At 50.0% G+C, this 23,184-nt stretch overlaps 1 protein-coding gene across 2 annotated transcripts in view; it reads left to right on the top strand.

Moving 5' to 3' along the window:
• The first annotated feature begins 15,942 nt into the window (after positions 1 to 15,942).
• The window catches only part of ASXL2 (ASXL transcriptional regulator 2), a 121,179-nt gene continuing 113,937 nt past the window's right edge, over positions 15,943 to 23,184 (top strand). Inside the window, exon 1 of one of the 2 annotated variants that reach the window (XM_075086345.1) lies at positions 15,943 to 16,092. In XM_075086345.1, the coding sequence (XP_074942446.1) occupies positions 16,036 to 16,092 (57 nt within the window). In that variant the 5' untranslated portion in view covers positions 15,943 to 16,035. The remainder of the gene's footprint in view (positions 16,093 to 23,184) is intronic. The other variant, XM_075086346.1, reaches the window with a different exon arrangement.

Raw genomic sequence — 23,184 nt, 5'->3', positions numbered from 1 at the left:
GTTGTGGGTGTACTCACAGTCAAGCACTGATCCTTGAAGAGCAATGTTGGAGGGGGCACACAGCAGCCGCTGGCTTTCCATGCCATTCCACACTTGTCTGTACTCGGGAAGTACTTTCCCTCTTAGTTTCCCTCATTCTCAGAAGAACTATTAAAGGAAGAGAAGAAGCAGGAATTAAACTTTCTTTCTCCTATGAGCACTCACCTCCATTTGAATTCGCACTGTGAATGCAAGCAGAACCTCCCAAAAACCACCAAAGAGCTGGCAGAGAGCAGCAGAGTTTTCAGCGGCAAAATATTAGGATGAGAGCATCAGAGGTGTCAGAGGACCAGCCTTCCAACAACAGCAACGTACCCAGAGACCTCATGAATGGGATTAGGTGCCGTTAACATGTGGCCAGAGCTTGAGGTGGCCCCGCTACAGAACAGAGACACCTGCGTAACACATGGGGAAAACATCAGACCTGGGTGTACGCGGCTTAGGGGGAAAGAATAGTCGATATTCTGACATGGTGAGATTCAGACTAAACCTTGGATGAAAAGCGAGGTTGAATTCTATCAGTACTATCGTCCCAAATGAAAGCAATGGAGGAAGAGTCAATCTTACAGATTTTGGTCATCCTCTTCAGCTTGTCCGTGGTGATAGCCACCAGAAAGCCTGTCTTTATTGAAAGATGATGTGGATGGCTGAAGGCTTGCATGACAGCACTGCTGAGGAAACGAGCCGAGGCTCAAAGACCGCCAAGGAATTTAGTGTGTAATGAGGGGAAACCTTTGAAGGAATATCAAACTTGTAAGCATGGAAAAAAGAGAGAAGTGTTCCTCCTGGGCGTGGGGGCAGATGCAGCCACCAAACATATTACAAGAGGCTAGTGAAGGTCTCAGAGTACTTCAGCCCCAGCAGTAGTTTAAAATGTTAGGTGGAATAAATTGAATGGAGGCCACTGGTGTGGCTGTTCATCGGGAAAAAATTCCAGCCCCTCTGGTTAGATGTCCGCTGGCATGTTTTCTGCTCAAAAAAGCATGTGGCACCCTGCTGCGAGCTGTCAGAAGATGTAGCCGAACCGAGAGTGATGAGATGAGATGAGATGAGATGAGATGAGATGAGATGAGATGAGATGAGATGAGATGAGATGAGACGAGATGAGAGATGAGCAGAGCAGCCAGTCAGTGGAGTTCCTGGTACAGTGACGATGTCAGGCCATCAGAGACCAAAACGATTAGTCACATTTCTCCCTGCCTTATCCTTTGGCTAAATTTGGAACAGAAGAGAAAAGCAGTACATCAACTTCCCCTACAAAGGGAGAAACAACACCCCTGGGAGGCCTGTGGAGCCTGACTCTGGCGACTGCCCTTCCTCTTTCTGCTCGTGGTGAAGGTGGACAGGAAAACTCTGGCTGCAGAAGACAGGCCCCGCGATCCAGCTGCACGAAACGACCCATCCACTAACATGCTCCAGACTCCAGGCTGCGGAAGGCTGCACCTGGTGCTTAGTGCATCACTTCCCAAGGAAAGGGAAATGAAGTTTGCATCCTTTTTGTGGCAATAGAACAAAGTGATCTTATTGTTCGTTATCGTGTATGACAATCCTGTGTGCATGAGCGAAACGCCAGGCCTGCTCTCATCGCTCCCTGATTTCGAGGATGCTCATGCATCTTGTTTGACAGGTGAGATCACCAACTCTGGGCTTTTATGCTCTTGGAAATGAACTCATGCCCAAGTGTGAAGGCACATTTCACTGTCATTTCGGATTGTGGAAGCGCACTGAAAGTCATTCTGTTGCATATCTTGTTCTAGACTTGTGCTCAGCAAAGGCAGTTGTGATTGCCTGAAGGGGCATGTGGTTGCTAAATGATGTTTAGACAATTATACTGAACAGTGACACTTGTGGTGATCAGGTAAAGTCTATCCTGAGGAATCATACGGATACAGGCAGTTCAGTGCCTCAGGACTCCCATGTTTTTCACCTATAGCCTGTCAGAGCCCCATACTTTCTGAGGAGGATCTTACAGATATTCCACACACGGAGGGTTTAATGTTTAATACCAAATTTACCTATTTGAAGATATCTGATGTTACATGTGATTTTGACTAAGAAGAGTGGTACAGCAATGAACCGAAACCACAATACAAGTACAAATGACAGGCAGCAGGAAACAGCGATTGCAGTACACCTTGAATGGCAGCACAAGCACGATTCCCATTACCAGTCTCCGTAACACGCTCACCATCGTGACCCTGAGCATCCCTGCTCCCTGCAAAGGAATACATAGGTTGAGACCAGCTCAGGCCCGTTGCTCTCTCCAGAGCTCTTGTTGCCTGTTGTCCAGATTTTACACTCTCTGTGGGGCTGAGCCATGGATACGCTCCCCCGTTGCTGGTCTGGCTAACTCAGGAAGGCATTCAAACCCTTTTGATTAACTTCAGGGACAAACATTTACACAACCGCTTGATCTGCTCAGCTGATCTAGCCAGTTGATGTAAAACAAAGGCTACTCTCCAGTTTCCTTTGTGTTGAGATCAGTTCGGGTTTATTTGCAACAGCTGTGCTCAGTCACTCCTCCCTCCCCTGGGCTTCATGAGCCCTCACTCTTCTCCCCTGAGCCTTCTTCCATTGTAGGGGTTTATTGATCAGTCCCATCGCTAGGTGCACGTCTGACTGAGTCATGATTCCAAACAAACATGGAACAACTTCTGCAGTAGCAAAACCCTGTCCAAGGATGAATCCAGGAGAGCAGCTACAGAGACGTAGCTGGGGGAAGAAATTGGCATTTCTGCATACTCACCAAGATGTCACCACGTTCAGAAGATCTCGGGTGAGTCCCAAAGCACCTGGCGGTCGGTCTAGGGAGGGTGTTTTGTTAATCTATTGTCTTGCCCGATGGGAATCATCGATCCCCCTTTCTCAGGTCGTGGTCAGTTCCATGAGTTTTGGAATCTTTGACACCGCGAATAGACAAAATCGCAGGATGTTGTATCAGCCACACACCGAAGGGAAGATAGATCCCGACAGAGGGAACAAACATCTTGCATGTCAATTTGTTGTCATCGGCAAAACGGTCTCAACTCAGGGAATTTCACTTTGTTTAATATATTGTCAACTAACATAGATTTTTCATTGCTGGTTTAGGCATTGGGAAAAACTAGGAAACAAGCAATTCCACAAACACTTAAGGAAATTCTTTTTCTGCCCCTGCCGCAGGCTGAACTTCAGTCCAACAGCTTTTCTCCCTGCTAATCTCAGCTCCCCACCTTTTCGCTGCACACCGCACCCACTCTCTTTGGTGAGGCAATGGGCAGCGCAGGAGGTTGGGGTCAGTGCTTACTGGTTTCTGCCTACCGCTCCTTGCTTCTTACTCTTTCTGCTGCTGCTTCTTGCTTCTCGCACCTCCTCTGCTCTGGTGTGGAGCTGCAGTCCCTTTGGGGGTGCCCTTGCTCTGGGTGGCTTATCCACACGACACAGACCTGTCAGAGGTCCTCCTCTGGCACAAAGTGCCACCTTCCAAGAGTGCGTCTCCAGCTGTGTCCCCAGTAATGCTGCCTTCCATGTGTCTTCTTTGCTTCATCCTTTTGCATTTCTTCTCATATGTCTCCTCCTGTGCCCCAAGTTGTGTCACCGCTCTGCCCTTGACTTTCTAAACAAAGAAGCTCAGCGTCCCTAAGGCCAGAATCCACCTCCAACTGCTGTTCGCTGCTATATAAGGAAATGGCCTGTAGCAAGACTCTTTTCTCCTGAAATAAAGAGATAATAATTCTGTAACTTCTTGGAATAAATTACTTTCACCTGAAAGCAACAGTTTACACCCTTGGCGTAACTTCATTGTTGCTTCAGAGGAGCTGAGGTACTGAAGGAATGGGCCCATTTGCCACTACACCGCTTGTCAATGGTGCGATGCCTTTGGGAGCTCCTGGTGCATGCTGAGAGGCAGGGAAAGGTATAGGGGGTTTTGTGAACAATGGAGATAGGCTGAGAAGTCTGCAAGGTAAAGGGAGGAGCCCAGAGGATCATAAGATAGCCTGCAAGTTCAAAGCTGAGCTAGCAAACTCTCCCGCAGTAGCACTAAAGAAAGTCTTCCCTTCAAAGGGAACACTCCTTTTCTTTCTATGTATCTCCAGGCAAGCGGGAGGACTGAAGCCAAGGAAAGCCTCTAACTGCGTTACAAGGCTGCGTATGGTCCGAAGATACCTTCCACAGGCACCCGTTGGGAGACAGAAGGTGCCTCTCTGTGTGTCTGCCGAGGTAGAACTGGTGGAAAATGCAAGGCCGCTGATCCTGGTTTTGTGTTTCTTTTTCCTGATGACTCTGCCGGTAGCGCAGGTTTCAGGAGCGACGATGCACTGAGGACACCAGCATCACACCTCACAGCGAGGAGGGGAACCTTTTGGAAAGAAGTGGCAAAGGAGCCTTAAGGGATGCCGCCAGGCGACAGTGACCTACAAAAGCCTCACTGGGCTGAGCGTGGGCCTAAAGGGGGATGCTCTGTGGGCAGCACTGGGGCCGGTCATACGTATCAGCACAGTAGTCTGGGATTCACTGACCAGACCAAATGTGGGGAGGAAGGCCCAGGCTTCAGGAGCTTGTCTTTTGCCCTGCCCTGGCACAGATGGCCTACGGGCTGTACTCAAAGCAGTATTTTGGAGCTCTGATGAGCCTCTCTCAAAGTGGCTAGGGCCACTGGAAAAACTGAGGACTTAATCTCCCCACCACCTGCAGGCTGCAGTTCCTGACACAGGAACATTTGCTTTCTCAAGCAAGAAGTACGGTTTGGCTGATACAGTTATGTCTGGGGTGGGAGTTCTGCAGACATACCTCGTGTCAGCAAGAAGTCAGCCGCACTCTTATCCCGGACCAACAGGGAAACGCTGCCAGAGCTCTTCCAGTGAGCCTAGGAAGAAAAATCAGTTCTTCACCACCAAAAGTAATGGAAGGTGAGGAAACAAATAGTGACAAATGCAAAGTAGAATCATAGAACCAGAGATTCGTTTAGGTTGGAAAAGACCTTTGAGCTCATCGAGTCCAACCAGCACTGCCAACTCCACCACTGAACCATGTCCCTAAGTGCCACAAGTGTAAGGTCTTGCACCTGGGAAAACATAATCCGGGAGTGCAGCACAGACTGGGCTCCACCTGGCTGGGGAGCAGCTCTGTCGAAAGGGACCTGGGGGTCCTGGTGGGCAGAAAGCTCAACATGAGCGAACAGTGGCTCCTGCGGCCAAGAAGGCCAACAGGATGCTGGGTTGCATCAACAAGGGCATTGCCAGCAGAGAGAAAGAAGTCATTACCCTGCTCTACTCAGCGTTGGCCAGGCCACACCTGGAGTGCTGTGTCCAGTTCTGGTCCCCGCTGTACAAAAAGGATGTGGCCAGGCTGGAAGGGGTCCAGAGAAAGGCCACCAAGATGATCAGAGGACTGGGAAGCTGCCATATGAGGATAGGCTGGGAGAGCTGGGTTTGTTCAGCCTTGAGAAAAGGAGGCTCAGAGGGGATCTCATCCCCATGTACCAGTACTTCAGGGGCAGCTACAAAGAAGACGGAGACTCCCTTTTTACACGGAGTCCCACGGAGAGGACAAGGGGGGATGGACACAAGTTGTTCTTGGGGACATTCCGATTGGACACCAGAGGGAAATTTTTCACAGTGAGGCCAGTCACCACTGGAATAATCTCCCCAGGGAAGGGGTTGGCTCGGCCACGTTGGACACCTTCAAGAGCCGTCTGGACAGGGCGCTGGGCCACCTTGTCTAGGCTGGGCTCTTCCTAGAGAGGTTGGACTAGATGGTTCCTGAGTCCCTTCCAACCTGGGATTCTGGGATTCTATGATCTACATATGTAATACAGGTATTTCTTCTGCAGCAAAACTGGCTCCTAAATATTTAGCTTGATTGCCGCTGCACCATACTCCCTCCTATTTCATTCTTCCAGAAAATACAAAGTGCCAGCTCAAGCCCAGAAGCAGCACATGGATTGGAGCAATGTGGTTCATCCAATCACACGTACATCAGATTTCATAACACAACTGTTGAGCAGCGTGCAGAGATTTCTGAGCTGATTCTGCAACAGGCCTGCTTGGATTTCATGGGGCTAATGCTTTGCCTGGCCAAAGAAGTCCTGCTGGACCCGAGTTGGCTCTGTGTAACCCCGGGTCTGGTATCACATTCCCAGCAGCCCAGACATCCTGCCAATGGATAACAAGAGTCAAGAAGACAAACCACCGCTCTCTCGTGAAGTGTCCGTGCTATGTTTCTTGTTTTCATTCAAGGTTGAATTCATGGATTTGCACAAAGATTTGGGTTCCTGGTTTTCGTATCGTTTTCAGAACTTAAAATAATTATTGTAAAGCTGTAGCCCCATAACCCTCCCCCACCAGAAAGGCCATCTGCTCGTTGTTTTAGCTCAGCAATCTGACATTTGCATGTTCTTTTTCCTGGCTGGAAGTATCAGCCTCCAACCAGCTCACTGCCTGTTTTGAATCTGAGTTTAGAAATAGGATTTAAATCGACCAAAAATTCTGCTTTAGCATTAACTCCTGTTTAATAAATATGAATTATTTAAGCTTAAATCTTAGGGATAGAGCTGCGTTCATATACAATAAGGTCAGTCCTTCCTTTTACTGTCAGGGATGAACCGATCCCCTTGCAGTGAACTATGCTTCACTTCCTCCTATACAGCTTCAAGAGATAAAATTAGATCTGAGCAGACTGACCCGTGAGAGCAGCTGGCCGGCCGAGCCACTTGCTCCGAAACACCTCTAATAAGCTGTAATTTGTACCAGCCATTATAATTTTTGCTACGCTGGGAGCTAGATACATGATGAATTGAAAGAGGATTGAGGGATATTATTTTGAAATAAATGCCAGCAGTTCAGTTCTGTGGCTTGCGCAGCTGCTTTTGCAAGACCCTGGGCATGGGTCCCTGGAGGTGCTGGTGTGCAGGGTAGTATGTCCTCTTTAGAAGCATCCAGTCAAGTGCAGCTCCTGCTTGGCTTCTAGAGCTTTGCCCCGTTTCCTGACATGCCAGGACTAGAGAACAGCCCTCGCACGCGGCAGACAAACCCCCTGGCTGGGCGTTCAGCATATCTGCCATGTAGGGACTTCTCCGCGTGGGGGTCTCCAGGTGCAGGAAGAAGAATACTGGGTGATAATACTGGAAACAGCACAAAGAAACCTGCTTTTCTCTGGTAAAGGCCTCCTCAGGTCTCTGAGAGGCTGTCAGGTATGTCTATGGCGCACAGAGGCGTGATGCGGTATTGCCTGAGCTCACAATTGCCCTGGTAGGTTTGGAACCAGGTAGCCTTGTCAGCACAGGGCGGCACCGGGGCTACCAGCGCTGCTGGTGCAGCCGTGTCGTGATCGGGTCTAACTTCTGCTGACCACGCAGCCCCTGGGGGAAGGTGGAGAGCAGGGCTGTCCTTTGCAGGACAGCTTTAGTGTCAAACTCATTTTGCCCTTACAGGGAGCAAGTACCTTCAAGAGCACACTCAACGTCTTCTGAACTTCGGATCACCACCACCTTACTGTTGCATTATCGCACGGCAGGGAAGCAAGGCTAGCGAGTCGGCATCTCTGGAGGCTCTCCAACAAGTAAGAGGAAGCAACAAAAAATGGATAAGGAGCAAAAAAGATTCTTGATTTCTACTGCCTTTTGCTAGTACTTGTGAAAAAGTGACATCTAAAAATTAATCTGCTAATCACGAACTGATTCTAAGTCTTGCAACATTGAGATACCCTGCTAAAAGCCATGGTCATGAAGAATAAGGCTGGATAATAATTTGAGCTTCAATATTTTATCTTACATGGAAATAATTTTATACCCCTTGAAATAACAGAAACAGAGTTGAAAAATGCCCAAAGCACATCTTAAAACTTCACAAACAATAAATTGTAGCCTTGTTTCATTTTTAGCAGGCTGCTGGGGTTTTTGTCTGTCTGTTGTTAGCTTTTTGCCGGCGCCCCTGCTGGTACACCATTCGCCTCTAGAAAGGCATACTCTTGATTTGGTGGTGTTTTACGCTCAGCTTGGCACAGGTGCAAATCCAGGGCAAGCCACGCTTTCAGATGAGCGCATTGTATGCAAAGATCTTAACGACTGTCATCAGAACGGGCTTTTCTAGCTAATGTCGTCCGCATGCGTGTCATTAAAAGCAGGTGGGAGTCACACAATGTATTAGAAGGAAAGCAAGGTGGGTGAAGAGCGTCCTGCTCCTGGAAGAGTCTGCAGGTATGGCCATACCACACAAGGCACACTAGCGAACCGGCAGAGTGCAGGCGTTCAGGTAAAAGAAGCCAGAACAACTGGTATCAGTCCTCTGATCTTCGAGCAGTATCAAACCGGGCTCCTGTCAGCCTGTAGGCGTTGCCTAGCGCTATGATAAACTGTCAGGGAAACGTGATACTGATCTTTGGGTAGGAGCAAAGAAACAAAATTCTTTGGAAGGGCTTTTGTTCGACTGGCAGATTTGGGGTTTCTGAGCATGTTTGGAGCATTACGCTAAAGCAATAGACTAAAGCAAAGGCAGTTTTCAGCTGGCTGAAACCGATGATCTCATTGCGGCTGCAGCTGTGGCTCCCAGTGCCCAGCTCCTGTCAATCTTTTACCCGGCTGGACACAGTCATGCCCTAAGCAGATTTTTCTTGGAAGGGCTAAAAATGGTGGGTTTCACCACACCCATACAGCAAAACGTTACCCAGGTACAAAAGAGCAGAGGAATGGTGAATGCTAGGAACATGTTGTCCTGTTGACTGAAGCCGTAAGGAGATGGTAAATATCAAGATACTTTGGGGGGCAGAATTTTATCTAACAGGCTCCGAGTCGAATCAATGACCCTCTTGGGGTTTTTTTTTTAACACATAAATCCTTGTGGTAATCTCTTCTGAGTGGGAAGAGTGAGAGGGGAGTCTTTACAGTTAAGAAAGCCAGTGGACCAAATTATTTTCCCCAGGAAAGACTTGGGTAGTTTTATTCAAGCCTCAGCGGAAGCATTTAAAGGGCAGACTCATCTTGCTCCCGACAGCACTCGGTATCAGCTGTGATCGGGCACTTCTGCGCAGGCGGCGGAGCAGGAGTTCCTCTGTGCAGCTGTAGATTCTCCCTGGGGAGCACAGAGAGCTCTTCTGTCCTGGCGATGTGCTGAGACTTCCTGGGCAGCAAGTTCCCCTCTTTACTTGCTGACCAGGGGTTGGTCTGGGGTTTTTCATTTTGGGTTGTTGGTTGTTTTTTTTTAACTTTATCTCCTCATAACAGCTACCGGCTTTACTTCTAAAACCAGCTTTATGTGCCTTGGCTTTATCACAGAATCACAGGATCACAGAACAGTAGGGGCTGGAAGGGCCCTCTGGAGCTCATCCCGTCCCACCCCCTGCTGGAGCAGGCACCCCCAGAGCAGGGGCACAGGGCCACGTCCAGGCGGGGGGCGAATGTCTCCAGGGAAGGGACCCCACAGCCTCTCTGGGCAGCCTGTGCCCCTGCTCTGGCACCCGCACAGGGAAGGGGTTTGTCCTCATGTTCAGGGGGAGCTTCCCGTGTTCCAGCTTGTGCCCGTGGCCCCTTGGCCTGGCGTTGGGCACCGCTGAAAAGAGCCCGGCCCCATCGTCCTGACACCCGCCCTTCAGATATTTATAAGCATTGATGAGATCCCCCCTCAGCCTTCTCTTCTCCAGGCTGAGCAGACCCAGGTCTCTCAGCCTTTCCTCACGAGGGAGATGCTCCAGCCCCTGATCCCCTTGGCAGCTCTGCGCTGGCCTTGCTCCAGCAGTTCCCTGCCCTTCTTGCACTGGGGGCCCAGAACTGGCTGCAGCCCCGCAGGTGTGGCCTCACTGGGGCAGAGCAGAGGGGGAGGAGAACCTCCCTCGCCCTGCCGGCCATGCTCCTTTCCATGCCCCCCAGGACACCGCTGGCCTCCTTGGCCCCAAGGGCCCGGTGCTGGCTCGGGGTCACCCCGCTGCCCCCCAGCACCCCCAGGGCCTTCTCAGCAGAGCCGCTCTCCAGCAGGTCCCCCCCAGCCTGTACCAGTGCAGTGTGTGTGTGCTTTACATGCTCCTCTGAACAAGGAAACTGTGGTACAGTAGATGTAGTAGTAATAATGATAATAATAAAAGATATGCCTTGGTGAGTCGTGCCTGTTTATACTTATTTTTACTTTGGGAGGTGAGCTTTCAGGCTCCAGGGTGCAGCACAGGCCATGGCCACTGAGTTTTACAGTATCTTCTCTTCCTGGAGGTACATTCCCACCTCAGATACAAGGCTAAAGAATCATGTTAAAGCCTAGCTTTGCTTCAACTCGTACGTACCACGAGGCGCCAATGGGGGGGATGTAAACAGGGCAACATGCAAACTTAGCCTTGGTTTTATACTTTATGGGGAATAATGTGGGGAATGTGGTAGACCACAGCTGTAGGAGTTGTGCTTTTATGACTTACAAGAAGAAACAGAGTCTTCTGAAAGGAGTTTTGATGCCTGATCCCATTTGTCCTGGTGTTTGAAAAATGTAGATTTGTTCCATCACAGGAAGTGATCAGGATGAGAGGAGGATCATATGAACTTTACAGACCCTGCATTGGAACTAGTGCAGGAGAAAATTGCTGAAGTCTTGGCTCAGCAGTGTCCAGCTTTCAGCTGACTGAAAAGCAGGACGTGAATTTGCTGGATATGGCAACTCTGTGCTGTAAGAAACATGAACTGAGGGCTGGCTTTCTAATGCTCCATCTCAAACAATAAGTATTTGCTACTCACGCCGTAGAACTCGGACCTCTTGTTTGTAGAGCAGAGTTGCCCTGTGACCTCGGAAATACAGCACGCGTTCAGGGGGCAATGACTATCTAAGCCTAAAAGGAAAGAAAACAGATAGCCGTAGGAGACAGAGGCAGCCTTTTAAGGAGCAGAAATATGCTGGTTTGAAAATCAGTCGAGTGGACAGTGGAGGCTGGCATTAGAAGTCGAGTGGATTTGGGAATATACGTGAATGTTAGGGTTATAAGTAGGGTAGGATGTGAAAGCTTTTGAAAATGAAGAGAGGGATCTTATTTCTGATGTGAGAAGAGCCAGTGAAGAGCTACACAGGGAAGAGTAATTTTGGACTAGAAAAGGATGAAACGAAAATGGATGGATATAATCAGGGCATGACTGCATTGGGGAAGGATGCTGAGGTACAGTATGTGACAGCCTGGATGAGATTTCTGTTTGCTCGAGAGGAAAGCTGCTATATTAGATATTTTACACACCCGCTACCGACCTTCCTGATGCAGGTGCTATATCCCATGGTATAGTTCTGCTGTGCTGAGAATCTGCTGACATAAAGTCTCTGCATCGGTGTGTTCTGACAGCAAAGGTGCAAAACAGACTCTCTCCTGCTCAGAAGCCATCTTTGAACTTGTAAATGGTCACCCCAAGTAGGGTTCAAATGAGGAGGGGAGAACTGGGGCCAGGGCTCTGTGTCCCAGCGTGACGTATAGATTCAACCCATTCAGAGGATGGCTGTACTGGCTGACGTACTTTACTTGAAGAACTTGATAGTGTAGGGGGATCGGTCCCCCAGAAATACTGAATTCAATGACCCGGTAAGTTGCAAAGGACACTTTGTCACTAGAACTAATTTCTCAAGCATTTTTAGCCAGATACAGGATTCTTGCCCAAGGCTTTTCAGTAGTGTTCCAAACGGCTGCAGCTGAACGGGGTTTAGCACAAACCTCACTGTAGACTGGAAACGTCAGGTGTACTCTCAAAAGACAAGAGTTAGAACTAATGGTGTGTTGAGCTTTTGAAGCATGCACAGGTTGTGGTTTTCTTTTTATTTAATTATCTGGTTGTTTAGGTTAAATAAAAGCAATTCATAAAAACAGTGATGTGTGCCAGCCATAGCTAAGTAAATGAAGTACCATGTACCTGATTTGTTTGTAACGAGTGACTATTTATGACACTATGATCTCAGTATTTGTTTCTGTGCACTGGCCGCATATCTCATCTCGTATCTTTGGTCTGGTTTCAGGAGGTGGGAGGATAGGAGGGGATGACAGGAGCCTGACTTGGACCAGGTTGCCCTGCACTTGAAGATGTTGTCTATAGTCAAGGCAACGTGGAGACGAGGCTGGAGTTAACTTACTTTTTACCTAAGTTTTTAGTCTAATTCTAACTAGAGTTAATTGAATCTGGCCTCTTTGTCAGAGCAGAGAAAGCCCTAAATGGGCCTGTGAAATCATTCTGGTTTTTAAAGGCATTTTGGTACCCAAACCTCACTTGTATGCTCTAACGGCCAGGTGATTTGCTAATAATTAAAGGACTTGCAATAATTTTTGTTGTTAATCCACAGCAAGAGGGCAGAACATCTAAAACTGACAGAGATGGTTCCTGCTGACAGCCCCCAGCTACTGATTTGCAGAAGGAGTAAAATGGTCATAACCTAAAACCTCTTAAATAAAGATTTTAAAGTTGTGTTTACATAATTGGGGTAAGTGCCCCCCTCACCTATCCTCTTAAAAGCTTTGCATTTTCTGTATAATTTTGCAGAAAATGTTTATATTCCTACGCTGCCCTTTCCTGCGGTCAGTTGCTATCAGATAGGGCTGCTTGGGGCTGTGGCCACGTCATTTGTCAATCAAAAAGCCACCAATTAATATCTTCCAGCTTGTCTGACTTCCAGTTTGGAAATTAACTGACCTTCAGATGGAAACTGAAGGTTCCGAACTCCAGGCTTAATGTAAATCCTGAGCGGAATAACAAGGCGGCTCGCATACTTAAGATGAATCAATTAATAGGTGATTATCTTACTCCGCAAATGTTTCCTTAGCTCACTGGATGAACGTCTGTTTTTACTTTATCCAAAATGTGCACTTTTTCTCTCTTAAAACCCTGGAAGTTAGAGTGAATTACAGATAGACAGCTGAATCGATGTTAGCACAGTCCCCCTCCTAACTCATCTCCCCGGCAAGTTCACAGTTACGGACTTGAGGAGCCCAGAGAAGAAGGTCAGATAGTTGGGCATGAGCCAATGGTGCGACCTCACCACAAATCAGACAAGTGGCATGCTGGCTACGGGAGGAGAAGCATCACTGGTAGACAGAGGGAAATTACTGTTTCTCCTGTATTTGGCACTGTTGGGGCCTTGCTTTGAATAAAGTTTCAATATGTGATCCCCCCAGTTCAAGAGGGATGGGGACAAACTGGAGACAGCCAGCGCAGGGCTACCGAGATGCTCGAGGTCCTGGGGCACGTGACGCACGAGGAGAGGCTGGGGCTTGTTTGGCCAGGTGAGAAGCGGGGCCCGTAGGAGCAGCCCGCTACTGCGTGAAGGACGGCTGTGAAGCCAAACTGCTCTCGGTGCGGGGGTGTGACGAGGGGCAGCGGCTCAAACCGCAGTTCAGAGGTTCAGGTTGGGCAGCAGGAAAAACCCCTTGAGAAGGTGTAGGTGGGCATGTATTACCCAGGCAGGCGGGGGAATGTCCAGGCTTGGATGATTTCTGGACACGGCTTTATCCAACCAATGCTGCTGGCAGCGCTGCTTCAGGTGAGGTTGATCTAGAGACCTCCTAATGTCTCTTCCAGCCAACGCCTCTACGAATTTATGGCTCACAACGTACATCCTGAGGGCCACTCTGCCATCACGGGGTGGAGCATGCACCGTATTGCATTTTAGTAAAATAAGCAAGCTATAATTCTGCGAGTCAGTTTGAGATTCACTTAGGAGGTGGAGAAGTGGTCTTTAATTCCAGATCCTGGACTGGCTTACCTCTTCCACAGCCTCGGTAACTGGTTTTTTTTTCTCCAGAGACATAACAAGAACTCGTTCCTTTCCATCGATGCTCAGTTCAATGTCATCTATACGACCATTTATGCTGTACATTTATGCCCATGACTCTTGGCTTGGCTGTAGAGCCGTCGTAGACAACCTTGCAACCTGCTGAAGGTGCTGCGAGAATTAAGGTGTACAAACACCTTTAAGGACACCAGCCTTAACTTTCTTTTATCCCTGGCACAGTACTCACTGATGGTGGCTTTCCCAGACAGGCGCATACTGCGATTTTCCACATTCTCATCCCATAGAAACAGAAACATACGATGCTGCACACTGTGAGAAACTGCTCATTTTTCTATGAAACTGCGATATGGGAAGAGCAGCTATTTGAGATGCTGCATGGACGTACATCCTTTGGGGTTTTTCTATCCAGTCAGTGACATCCCTCCTTTAACAGGAGAGAAGATGGAAATAAAATCACAAGTCTGGGTGGGGTGGGAGCGTCCCCTGGGGCTTCCAAGGGCTGAAGTGGCTTTTGGTTGAGAGAAGATGGGAGTAGATTATAACTCTGGAGGACGAGGTTTATGACCCCCAATGGTTTACGGTTGGACTTGATGATCCTAGAGGTTTTTTCCAACCTTAATGATTCTATGATTCAATGAGGTGGGATGGGAAGACAGCTGTGCTGAAAAGGGGACTGGGAGCATCCGGAGCAGCATTGCGGGAGAACGGCTGTCAGCTGGGACAGCCAGAAGTGCAGCTGGGAGCTGGTAAGGGTGTTGGTGAAGGAGAAGGTTAGTTGGTGGGCAGCAGGCTGGGTGATGAGGGAGCAAGGGGAGCCGCAGCTCAGGGTAGCAGCCGTGCAAGTGGAGGCGTGCAGAGTGGATGTGCTGATGGAGGAAGATCGCACCTGCGATGCTGGTTAACTGTGAGCAGAGGGAGCTTGGTGCCAGAGGATGGGGACAGTGGCTCTGACTGCAGGTGCCGGTGTTGGGGAGAGGAATGGGGATGGCAATTAGGTGGCAGCTGGCTGCGAGGTGTGTGGTTAGTTGAGATGTACTTGGTAGCACCAGAATGGTGCATGGTTGGCGGTTGGACTTGATCATCTTAGAGGTCTTTTCCAACCTTAATGACTCTATGAGTCTATGGCTGGGTGGTGGTGAGCAGCAGGGGAAGGGGCACGGGTAGGTGGGTGCTGCAGCTGTGAAGCAGTGGTCGGTGAGGGACTGAGCTTGGGAGTCCTGGGGGCAAGCTGGGGCAGGCGTGGAGGTCCTGTGGGGGTCCAGTGGCTCTTGGTGGCTGTTGGGACAGGGAGGTCGGGGACAGTGTGGGCTGGTGGTCACCCCATGGCAACTGAATCGGCAAGTGTGGCCAGCAGGAGCCGGGCAGGGATGGGGCCCCTGTGCTCGGCCCTGGGGAGGCCCCACCTCGAATGCTGGGCTCAGGTTTGGGCCCCTCGGGACAAGACGGCCCTTGAGGGGCTGGAGCGTGTCCAGAGAAGGGCAGCGGGGCTGGGGCAGGGTCTGGAGCACAAGTGTGCTGGGGGGCGGCTGAGGGAGCTGGGGGGTTTAGCCTGGAGAAGAGGGGGCTGAGGGGAGCCCTTCTCGCTCTCTGCAGCTGCCTGAGAGGGGCTGGAGTGAGGGGGGGCTGGTCTCTGCTCCCAAGTCACCAGGGACAGGACGAGAGGAACCGGCCCCAGGCTGCATCAGGGGAGGTTTAGGTTGGATGTGAGGGAAAATGCCTTCCCTGCCAGAGGGGTCAGGCCCTGGCACAGGCTGCCCAGAGAGGTGGGGGCGTCACCGTCCCTGGGGGGGTTCCAACACCGTGCAGCCGTGGCACTTGGGGCCATGGTTTAGGAGGCCTGGGGGTGTTGGGTTGGGGTTGGACTTGGTGATCCTGGAAGTCCTTTCCAATCCCGGCGAGTCCATGATCGCATGACTGACTGCAGGCACTGCCGTGCCTCCGGGGGAGCGGCTGGACGCGACCGCCATGACGAAACGCCGCCGCCGCCTCAGGCAGCGCGCAGAGGCGCGCCGTACGGGGCAGCGCGCACGCGTTGCTCAGGGGGGCGTGGCTCTGCCGAGAAGCTCCTCCCCCGTCCCGGCGTCCCGTACAGTAGGTGGAGTCACGCGGGCGAGGTCACATGACCGGGGCCCTTTACAGTAGGAGCCCAATATGGCAGCTGCGGCGGCGGGCGCAGGGGCCGCTGCGCTCGGGGCCGCCCGCACGTAGGGCCGCTGCCGCTCCTATTCCTCCCCGCCTGGGAGGAGTCCCCAGGGTGTCTCGGAGTCAGCTGCTCCCGGCCGCGTCCGACATGAGGGAGAAGGGCCGCAGGAAGAAGGGCAGGACCTGGGCAGAGGCCGCCCGGACGGTACGCGGGGCCCTGCGGCGGGGGGGAGCTGGAGGCCGCGGCGGCGGGTCGGAGGCCTCGCGGCCGCTCCGGGCCCTGCGGGTTCCCTCCTGCGGGGCGGCGGGGGCTGCCGGCGCGGGGGGCGGCCCCGATGGGGGCGGGGGTGGCGGGGGGGTGAGGCCCCGGGGGGCGGGGGGGGCCCGGTGCGGAGCGGAGGGGCGAAGCGCCGCACGGTCTTTCAGCTGCTGCCCTGTCTCTCCCCGCAACTTTGTCCCAGCGCCGCCCACTTGCGTAGGCAGGTTTTTTTTATTATTATATTTTTTAAAATCTTGACCTGTTCTCCAGTTTCTTAATGTTTCTAGGCACAACTGTACAGGGGAAGCTTTGTGGGGGAGGGATTACCTCTTATTTGCGAAATGCTCTGATTAACGAAGGTGTAAATTAGCAAACAAGTGGCACGCACAGAGGGGGGTTTTTTCGCCGTTCTCGGTGTATCGGTGTCTCTCACGCAGCAGAACTTGTTGCGGTAGGAGCTGCTGCATCGCCTCGGCTCGGGCAGCGAGCTGCGAACCCTAAAAGGAGAATTTTTATCTTCTGGTTTCCCAGTCTGACTGTTAGTCCACTGTTTTGAAGTCGGACTGGCTAATGTTTATCTGACATTTATTGACTGATAGTTTCTCTGTGGGGCAGGCCTGTTAGAGAGTGGATAAAAGAAAAGGGAAGTTGAGCAGTGGGACAAACGTGGGAGAGGGGAAGCCAGCCAAATGCAACCTGCAGGAGCTGAAGAGGAGGGTTGAGCTGTGAGAGTACAGCACGTGCTTCTGAGAGATCCGTGTTTGCAGTGCAGATTCAAATCCACCTCATGGGGAGGGGGAGGAGTTCGGGTTCTATCATAAGCATTTTGAAAGAGGTATCTGTTAAAACAAGACTTGAAGAGTCTGACTGAAATGCATATGTAAATAGGGATCTGCGGCTGAGACTTGCAGGAACTGTTTTAATAAATAGTAATTTATTTGGACTGTGTATTTACAGTTTGAAAGGCATCAAAATAGCTGCCTCTCTTCCAAGAGATATGATGCAGTTAACCATTTTAAGAATATAAGATCCTGTCCCACAGGAGAACACAGTAGTACTTGTCTATATGTTTTTGTGGATCCTTTTAAAAAATAATTTCCTTTGAAGAAAGAGTGGAGGAATCTCCAGTGTAGCGTATAAGTGTGGCCAGGCCTTTTCCAGCCTAAGCGTGCTGCTGTTCATCCATTGATCTCTTCCAAAATCCACTTAAAGGCTAAAAGACCTATTTAGAAAAGCTGCACTGAAAACTATCAGAACCGAAGGTTACACGTTCCCCTGGGTTGCACACCTAGATTCATGGCAGAGGCAGCCAAAACTAGGAAAAGATGAATAAATGCTTGCCAAAACGTCGCTTTTGGCAATTTTTTCTATTTGTGTATTCAGTGGGAGTGTTAAAATATTCTGGCCAAACTCCAGTCTTCAGAAAGTTTCCCTGCGTTTTTGGTTTGAAATAATGTCTTTTGATTCTTGTCCTAGCTTGTGTGCTCATATTGGCTTCTCAGCTGCCGGTGGTTGAAGTTTGTAGGGTATATTATAAAACCACATTAAGAAACGTGGCAGCTCTCGGGTACCATGTTCTTCTGCTCCCAAAAGGTAACATAAAACTTTCCTTAGGCTTGAGAAACCTTCCATTTTGTCTTCAGCGCAGCGTTGCGTCTCCATGCTCTTTTGCAGAGTTAGTTTGCTCGCTGAGTGGTGGAGCGAGCCCCGAGAGTTGCAGGTCAGCACAGAGCTGCAGGGGAAGGGGATCGGGGTTGCAGGTTTTGACGGCAGCTGGCCGTAGACCTGCTTGTCCTGGCAAACCGCGCTGCGGCGGTCCCCAAACAGTGGCGTAACGTTATCGCAGCTGATGGTTCTGTGGCAATTTTGTCACCCATCCCCCCTCCCCCTGCCCCACTGCCGCCTCACTCTCTCTGTCCCATGACCGCTCGCAGGTCATTCAAGGAGCTAAACCAGCGAAAAACCATCGTTGTTATTATGGTGCTGATATGGCTTCATGCCAGTTTCGTCTTCCTACCCAGGTATTTGGGATTAGATGTCCTCCAGTGCAAGGGAGGTGATGGGAATGTGGGGAGGGGAGAGCACCAAAGTAATATCTACTTGAGTTAGCTTAATCTTTTGCAGCAGTTCTGCCTTAGCTAGAAGCAGGGTGATAAGCAGCAGAAGCATGGCCTTCCTGTTTGATAGGAGGACCATGGTAGGTATATGGATAAGGTGGATTTGCTGGGACTCAAGCAAATGGACTGCTAATTGGAGCAGAATTGCAGTGTGAAGTAAGGAAAGGGCTGCGGGCAGCACGTTGAGGGAGGAAGTTACTGTTGATAAACAACCTTTTTCTTATTTCCTGGCTCATTCAGTAAATTTGCAGCTGCAGATGACTGTTAACTTGTAACTTTTCTTGGGACAGTAGCTGGGTGTCCCTGCAGTTAAAGTAAAAAGCTTCATTAAGGTGAGAAGCTGTTACTATATAGTACAGGAATTTAAGATAATAGTACAGAATTTTAAGATAAATACACAGTATTTGTCCCTAACGTGGTGTATAACCTTCAGATGCAGTGGTGGGGCAACGAAACTGCAGAGACACACCAATGGGACAGTGTCTAAAGAAAAGCCGTAATTTGCCTAGTCTGCTGAAGACTAGACCAGGCAGATTACATCTGTACTGGTAAACTTGAGTTTTAGGGCTTGTTTTCTGGCCCCAAGGGCATCTCAGAGAGTCTGTGTGTGTCCCTGCTGCTCAACCTCTCTCCTCCGAGCTGGATGACTGTGTTCAGGCTGCCTTTGTCAGGCCGGCCTGAGCTAACTCTTGAACTGCATGGTAAACTGGCATCCAGGCTCAACTCGTAATCTTGCTTACAGATCTGTGCCAGGAACCTTGCGCTAACCGAATGGCGTGGGCAGCGGGGCTGGTGTCTGTGCAATGCCCCGAGTGGGCTGAGCTTAAATGCATGGCTGTGGCGGTCCGGTGGTTATCAGAAAACTGTTGCTGATGGCTGTTAAGCTGGCACAGGCAGATGAGAACAAATGTTTGGTAGCACTTGCTTTAGTCTGATTTGGGTGAGCGTTACCCTTGTAGTACAGAATTGATGCTGCAGTTGACGGGGGCAGGCGCTGTCGTGCATGCGGCAACGGGGCTTTGGTTGTGCAGCGGGGAGGTTCTGCGCCTTGTTTTGACTGCTGAGGTCTCAGTTGTTGCTATTCTTCTTGCTTATGTTTAACACGCTCCTTGTGATGCAGCTTTCTAGAACGGGGGGGGAACCAGAGAACAGCCCAACGCTCTGCACGCCTTCCTGCTGCCATCCTCCGCTCTGCTGCGTGATGGAGTGCTGTGGCAAACAGGCTGTCGCGGTGCGTTAGTGGCCTGTTTAGATCCGGACCAGAAGTCCTGTTGCTGGATAGAAGCCACAAACGGGCTGTCTTTGTGCTTTGTTTATGTATGCTGTCATGTGCCAAGTTTGAAGAAATTTGGTGTTTGTTTTTCATGGGAAATCCCCGTGTGTGACCTGACAAAAGAGTCTTCTGCCATAGAGCCTCTGCGTACCGAGGCACGGGGGCCGTGTGAGCGTGGGCTGAGTGCTGCTGCTGGAGATGATCTCTGTAAATGCTCCTTTGCCCCGTCATCTAGGATCACAAAATGCAATCTTTTATGCTGCCTGTTCGTGTGAGGGAGCTGCAGCAGCCGCGGTTTTTCCTGTGTGCTGATTTCCTGTTGGGCCAAACTGACTTTGTTGACTTTGGAGGGTGGAAATCCAGTGCGAGAACGCCCTTGGGAAAGCTGACGTACGCTAAGCGTGTTGTGGTAGGCGTCTCGGAAGGCGTAGATGTCCAAGTATGAGTCCTGTCATGGTGCTGGCAGTTACTGTGCAGCTCTTGTGATGTGAACCCCGGTTTCTCTCTTGCTGCAGGGGTTTGTTTCCATTGCTCTTGTCGACTGAAGAATTAAAATGAAAAGATGTTCTGCCTCTGAAACTGATAGCGCAGAACATGCGATGCGATCTGGCGTTCGCAGGCCCATCTGCTGTGTCAGAAGACAATGTAGTCGGGTCAAAAGGCGAAATCAAATAGAAAGGTTGTTAGGGAAACAAACGGCATGCGTTTGCAAGCTGGCTTTATTAAGACTGTGCTTTTTATTAAGGTGCTGTTTTCTGGGGGAGATGAAGTAGGAATCTGAGGGATGCTGTGTTCCCTGCTTTCTGTTTAAGATGGATGCAGAAAAGAGGGTGGGAAGATCCAAACTGTAGAAGTAGCGTGCTTGCCTACAAGTCCCTGAGTCCCTTTGCTCAGCCGTATACCCAAAGGTGAAAATCTGCAAGCTTTCCAAGACTGCTGCAAAAATATGCAGAAATTCAGAGGATTCAGTGAAATATCAGTTTGAGGGACTGATCAGCCCAGCAGACGCGGCTCTTACTGTTTGCTACGATGTATTTCAAGTGCCCCCTCGCAGGCGGAGCTGAACTGCGTGCGCTCGCAGAGTGTTCTTCGAGAGAAGAGCGGTGCTTGGTTTGACTGCGCACAAAAAACCGCACGTGATGTCTGAGATAGATTTCTTCATTTCGCCAGTCCTTCAGAGGTCTGAGCGCTCAGTTGGAAAAAATGTGGAGGATGATTTGGAGCACAGCAGGCCTTTCCTGGGGAATCTGAGAACTGGCTTTTTTTCAGCAAGGTAGTGCTGTAGAAGGTTAAATGATTAATCAAGTCTTGTGAAATGAACTGGTAGCTGAAGCTGGGAGGTTTCTTGTTTTTTGGTTTTTTTTGAGGGGGTGGTTTGTGGCTGTGTGTTAGGCTTTTTTGGTGGTGGTTTTCTTGTTTTTTAATCCCTGGAGTATCATCACAGCTTCCTTCCCCGTTCTCAGCCTGTGTCCAGGTACCAGACCTGCTCCCACTGAGGACAAGAAGCCGTGGCTAAGGTCAGTCTGTTGAATGCTTTCACAGAGCCTCCTGCGGGACAGGCGTAGTGCGGTGGGGAGCCACCGCTCTGGTGACCAAGCTGTTGCACGGCGTCCTTCTGCCACGTGACGTCTCTACGTGCCTGCTAGCCAGGAAAATACCTTGGCAGTGTTTCTAGAGAAACAGACTCGTGGCTGCACAAGACTGAACAAAAGTTGGCACAAACGTTGTCGTGTGTTAACAGAGAGCAGCAGTTTTCTTTGCTACTTATACACATCTCTTACTGACCACAGCACTTGGATGTATTTTTCCTGCTTTTTTTCAAGTTTGTTTTTTTTTAATAAGGACTTTACAGTAAAGTCAGCAATTGCTCTGCAACTGTGAACTCAGTTTTGGCCCAGCGTTGGTTGTATCCTCTTGGTATCTACCCTTCTGGATGCTAGAACTTCTAGTGAACTGAAAGTTGCCTAAACTCCTCTTGGGAATCTGTAAGAGGCAAACAGAGGCTTAAAAAATTTCTTCTGATACGGCAATAGAATTTGGAAAGGATGAGGTGGCAGAGTAATCCACTGTAATAGCTGTAGCAAACCAGCAGACTACAGGATCTGCCCTTCTTCCAGTCACGGTAATCCAATTATTTGCCTGCCATTTAAAAAACTAATTTCCAAGCCTGTGTTCCTGCCAGGAACTTTAACCTCTTAAAGGCATCAAAATCCCTGCGAGTTATTGCACATAGACAGACCTGCTGCTTTGGATGTGCAGTTGTGCTCGCCGTGGCTGGAGTTCAGCAAGCTTGTAGCTGGGCCACAGGGCTGACGATGCAATGCTGTGCTAAGGCGTGGCTAATTTTACTGGTATTAGTACAACTTTTTTTTTTTTAAAAGATACCTGAGGGAGCTGGCTCTTGGCTTGAGGGCAGCGGAGTCCGTCTGTCCCAAAGCATCAAAGCCCTTGGTAAAATCTTGGAGTGTGGTTTCCCCCCCTGCAAAGCAGGGCACTGGCAGATGCGTGAGCACCCAGTGCAGCCGTGTGACCCAGAAGAGGAAACGGAGAGCGGCGGTGCCAGGCGGGGAACCCCCGCCAGCTGCAGAGCATCGCGGCCCCGCCGCGAGTGCCGCTCAGCACCGGCGGTTCGGGCAACTGTTCACCTTGTTCTCTGTTCCAGTAGAAAAACTCAGTGCTACTGAAGGCTCTCAGATGTGTTTTATTTCTGTTCTTATTTAGAACAATAACTACAGTTTAGGTATTGATACTCCTGCACAGCTTAGATATACTTTTGCTTGGTCTCTTGTTACCATTACTTTAGCATGGAGGGATTTAAAGGTATCGTGCAGGCTTCCTTGACTGAGCTCAACTCTAAAGCTGCAAGGGCACTGAAATGGCTTTTCTGCAAAAGTTGTGGTCTGCTTTCAAATCAGCTGAGAAACATAGATGTGCAAGCACGACTTGAGCGTTTCTTGTACAAGGCTTTTCCAAATGAGACTGTTAGAGAACAAAAGCCAGTTTTGTTTCCCGGATATGGTCTTTGCAGCATCTGCAGAAGATGGTGAAAATGAACCTAACCACTGTGTAGTTACCAGCACGCTGTCAAGCGTCCTAAAGAAATGGAAGAATAATCCTTTACGAAAATGTAGTTGGATTCTGGATATCCTGTAAGCTTTTTCTACAAAAAAGGGGAAATTCAAATACTTTGTGTTCAAAACCCGTGATGCACAGTCTGTGTTTTTGTGCACAAGCGCTCTTCTCATTAGCAAGAAGCGTGGAGTGATAAAATCACCCTGTGGAGGGAAATCGGTGGCGAGGAGGGTTTGATACCGGTGCTGTGCCTGCTGCAGCATCGGGGCGGCTCTGGTTTGATCCTCAGGGCTGAACTTTAGCTACTGCCTGTCGCGTACTTGGATGTGCTCTGAACTAAAAGGTGCTCCTCTGGCCTCGTCCAAAGAGAATCCGTTGCCTTTTCCACTAGCTGCTCTGGAGCGTGAGCACGGCAAGCGGAGGCACCCGAGAGCCAGCACCGCGAGCGCTCTCCTGAGCAGAGTTCAAACTATGATAACGTGGGTGCGAGAGGTGGGTGTTACCGCCCAAATATGCCAGTGCTGAATGAAGCTCGTCCTGTGGCTTTTGGGTTCAGTTCTGCGTGTGCATCCATTG

This window comes from Phalacrocorax aristotelis, chromosome 3 (assembly GCF_949628215.1).
Source record: "Phalacrocorax aristotelis chromosome 3, bGulAri2.1, whole genome shotgun sequence".
Taxonomy (NCBI): domain Eukaryota; kingdom Metazoa; phylum Chordata; class Aves; order Suliformes; family Phalacrocoracidae; genus Phalacrocorax; species Phalacrocorax aristotelis.
This window is presented reverse-complemented; position numbering and strand designations above follow the sequence as displayed.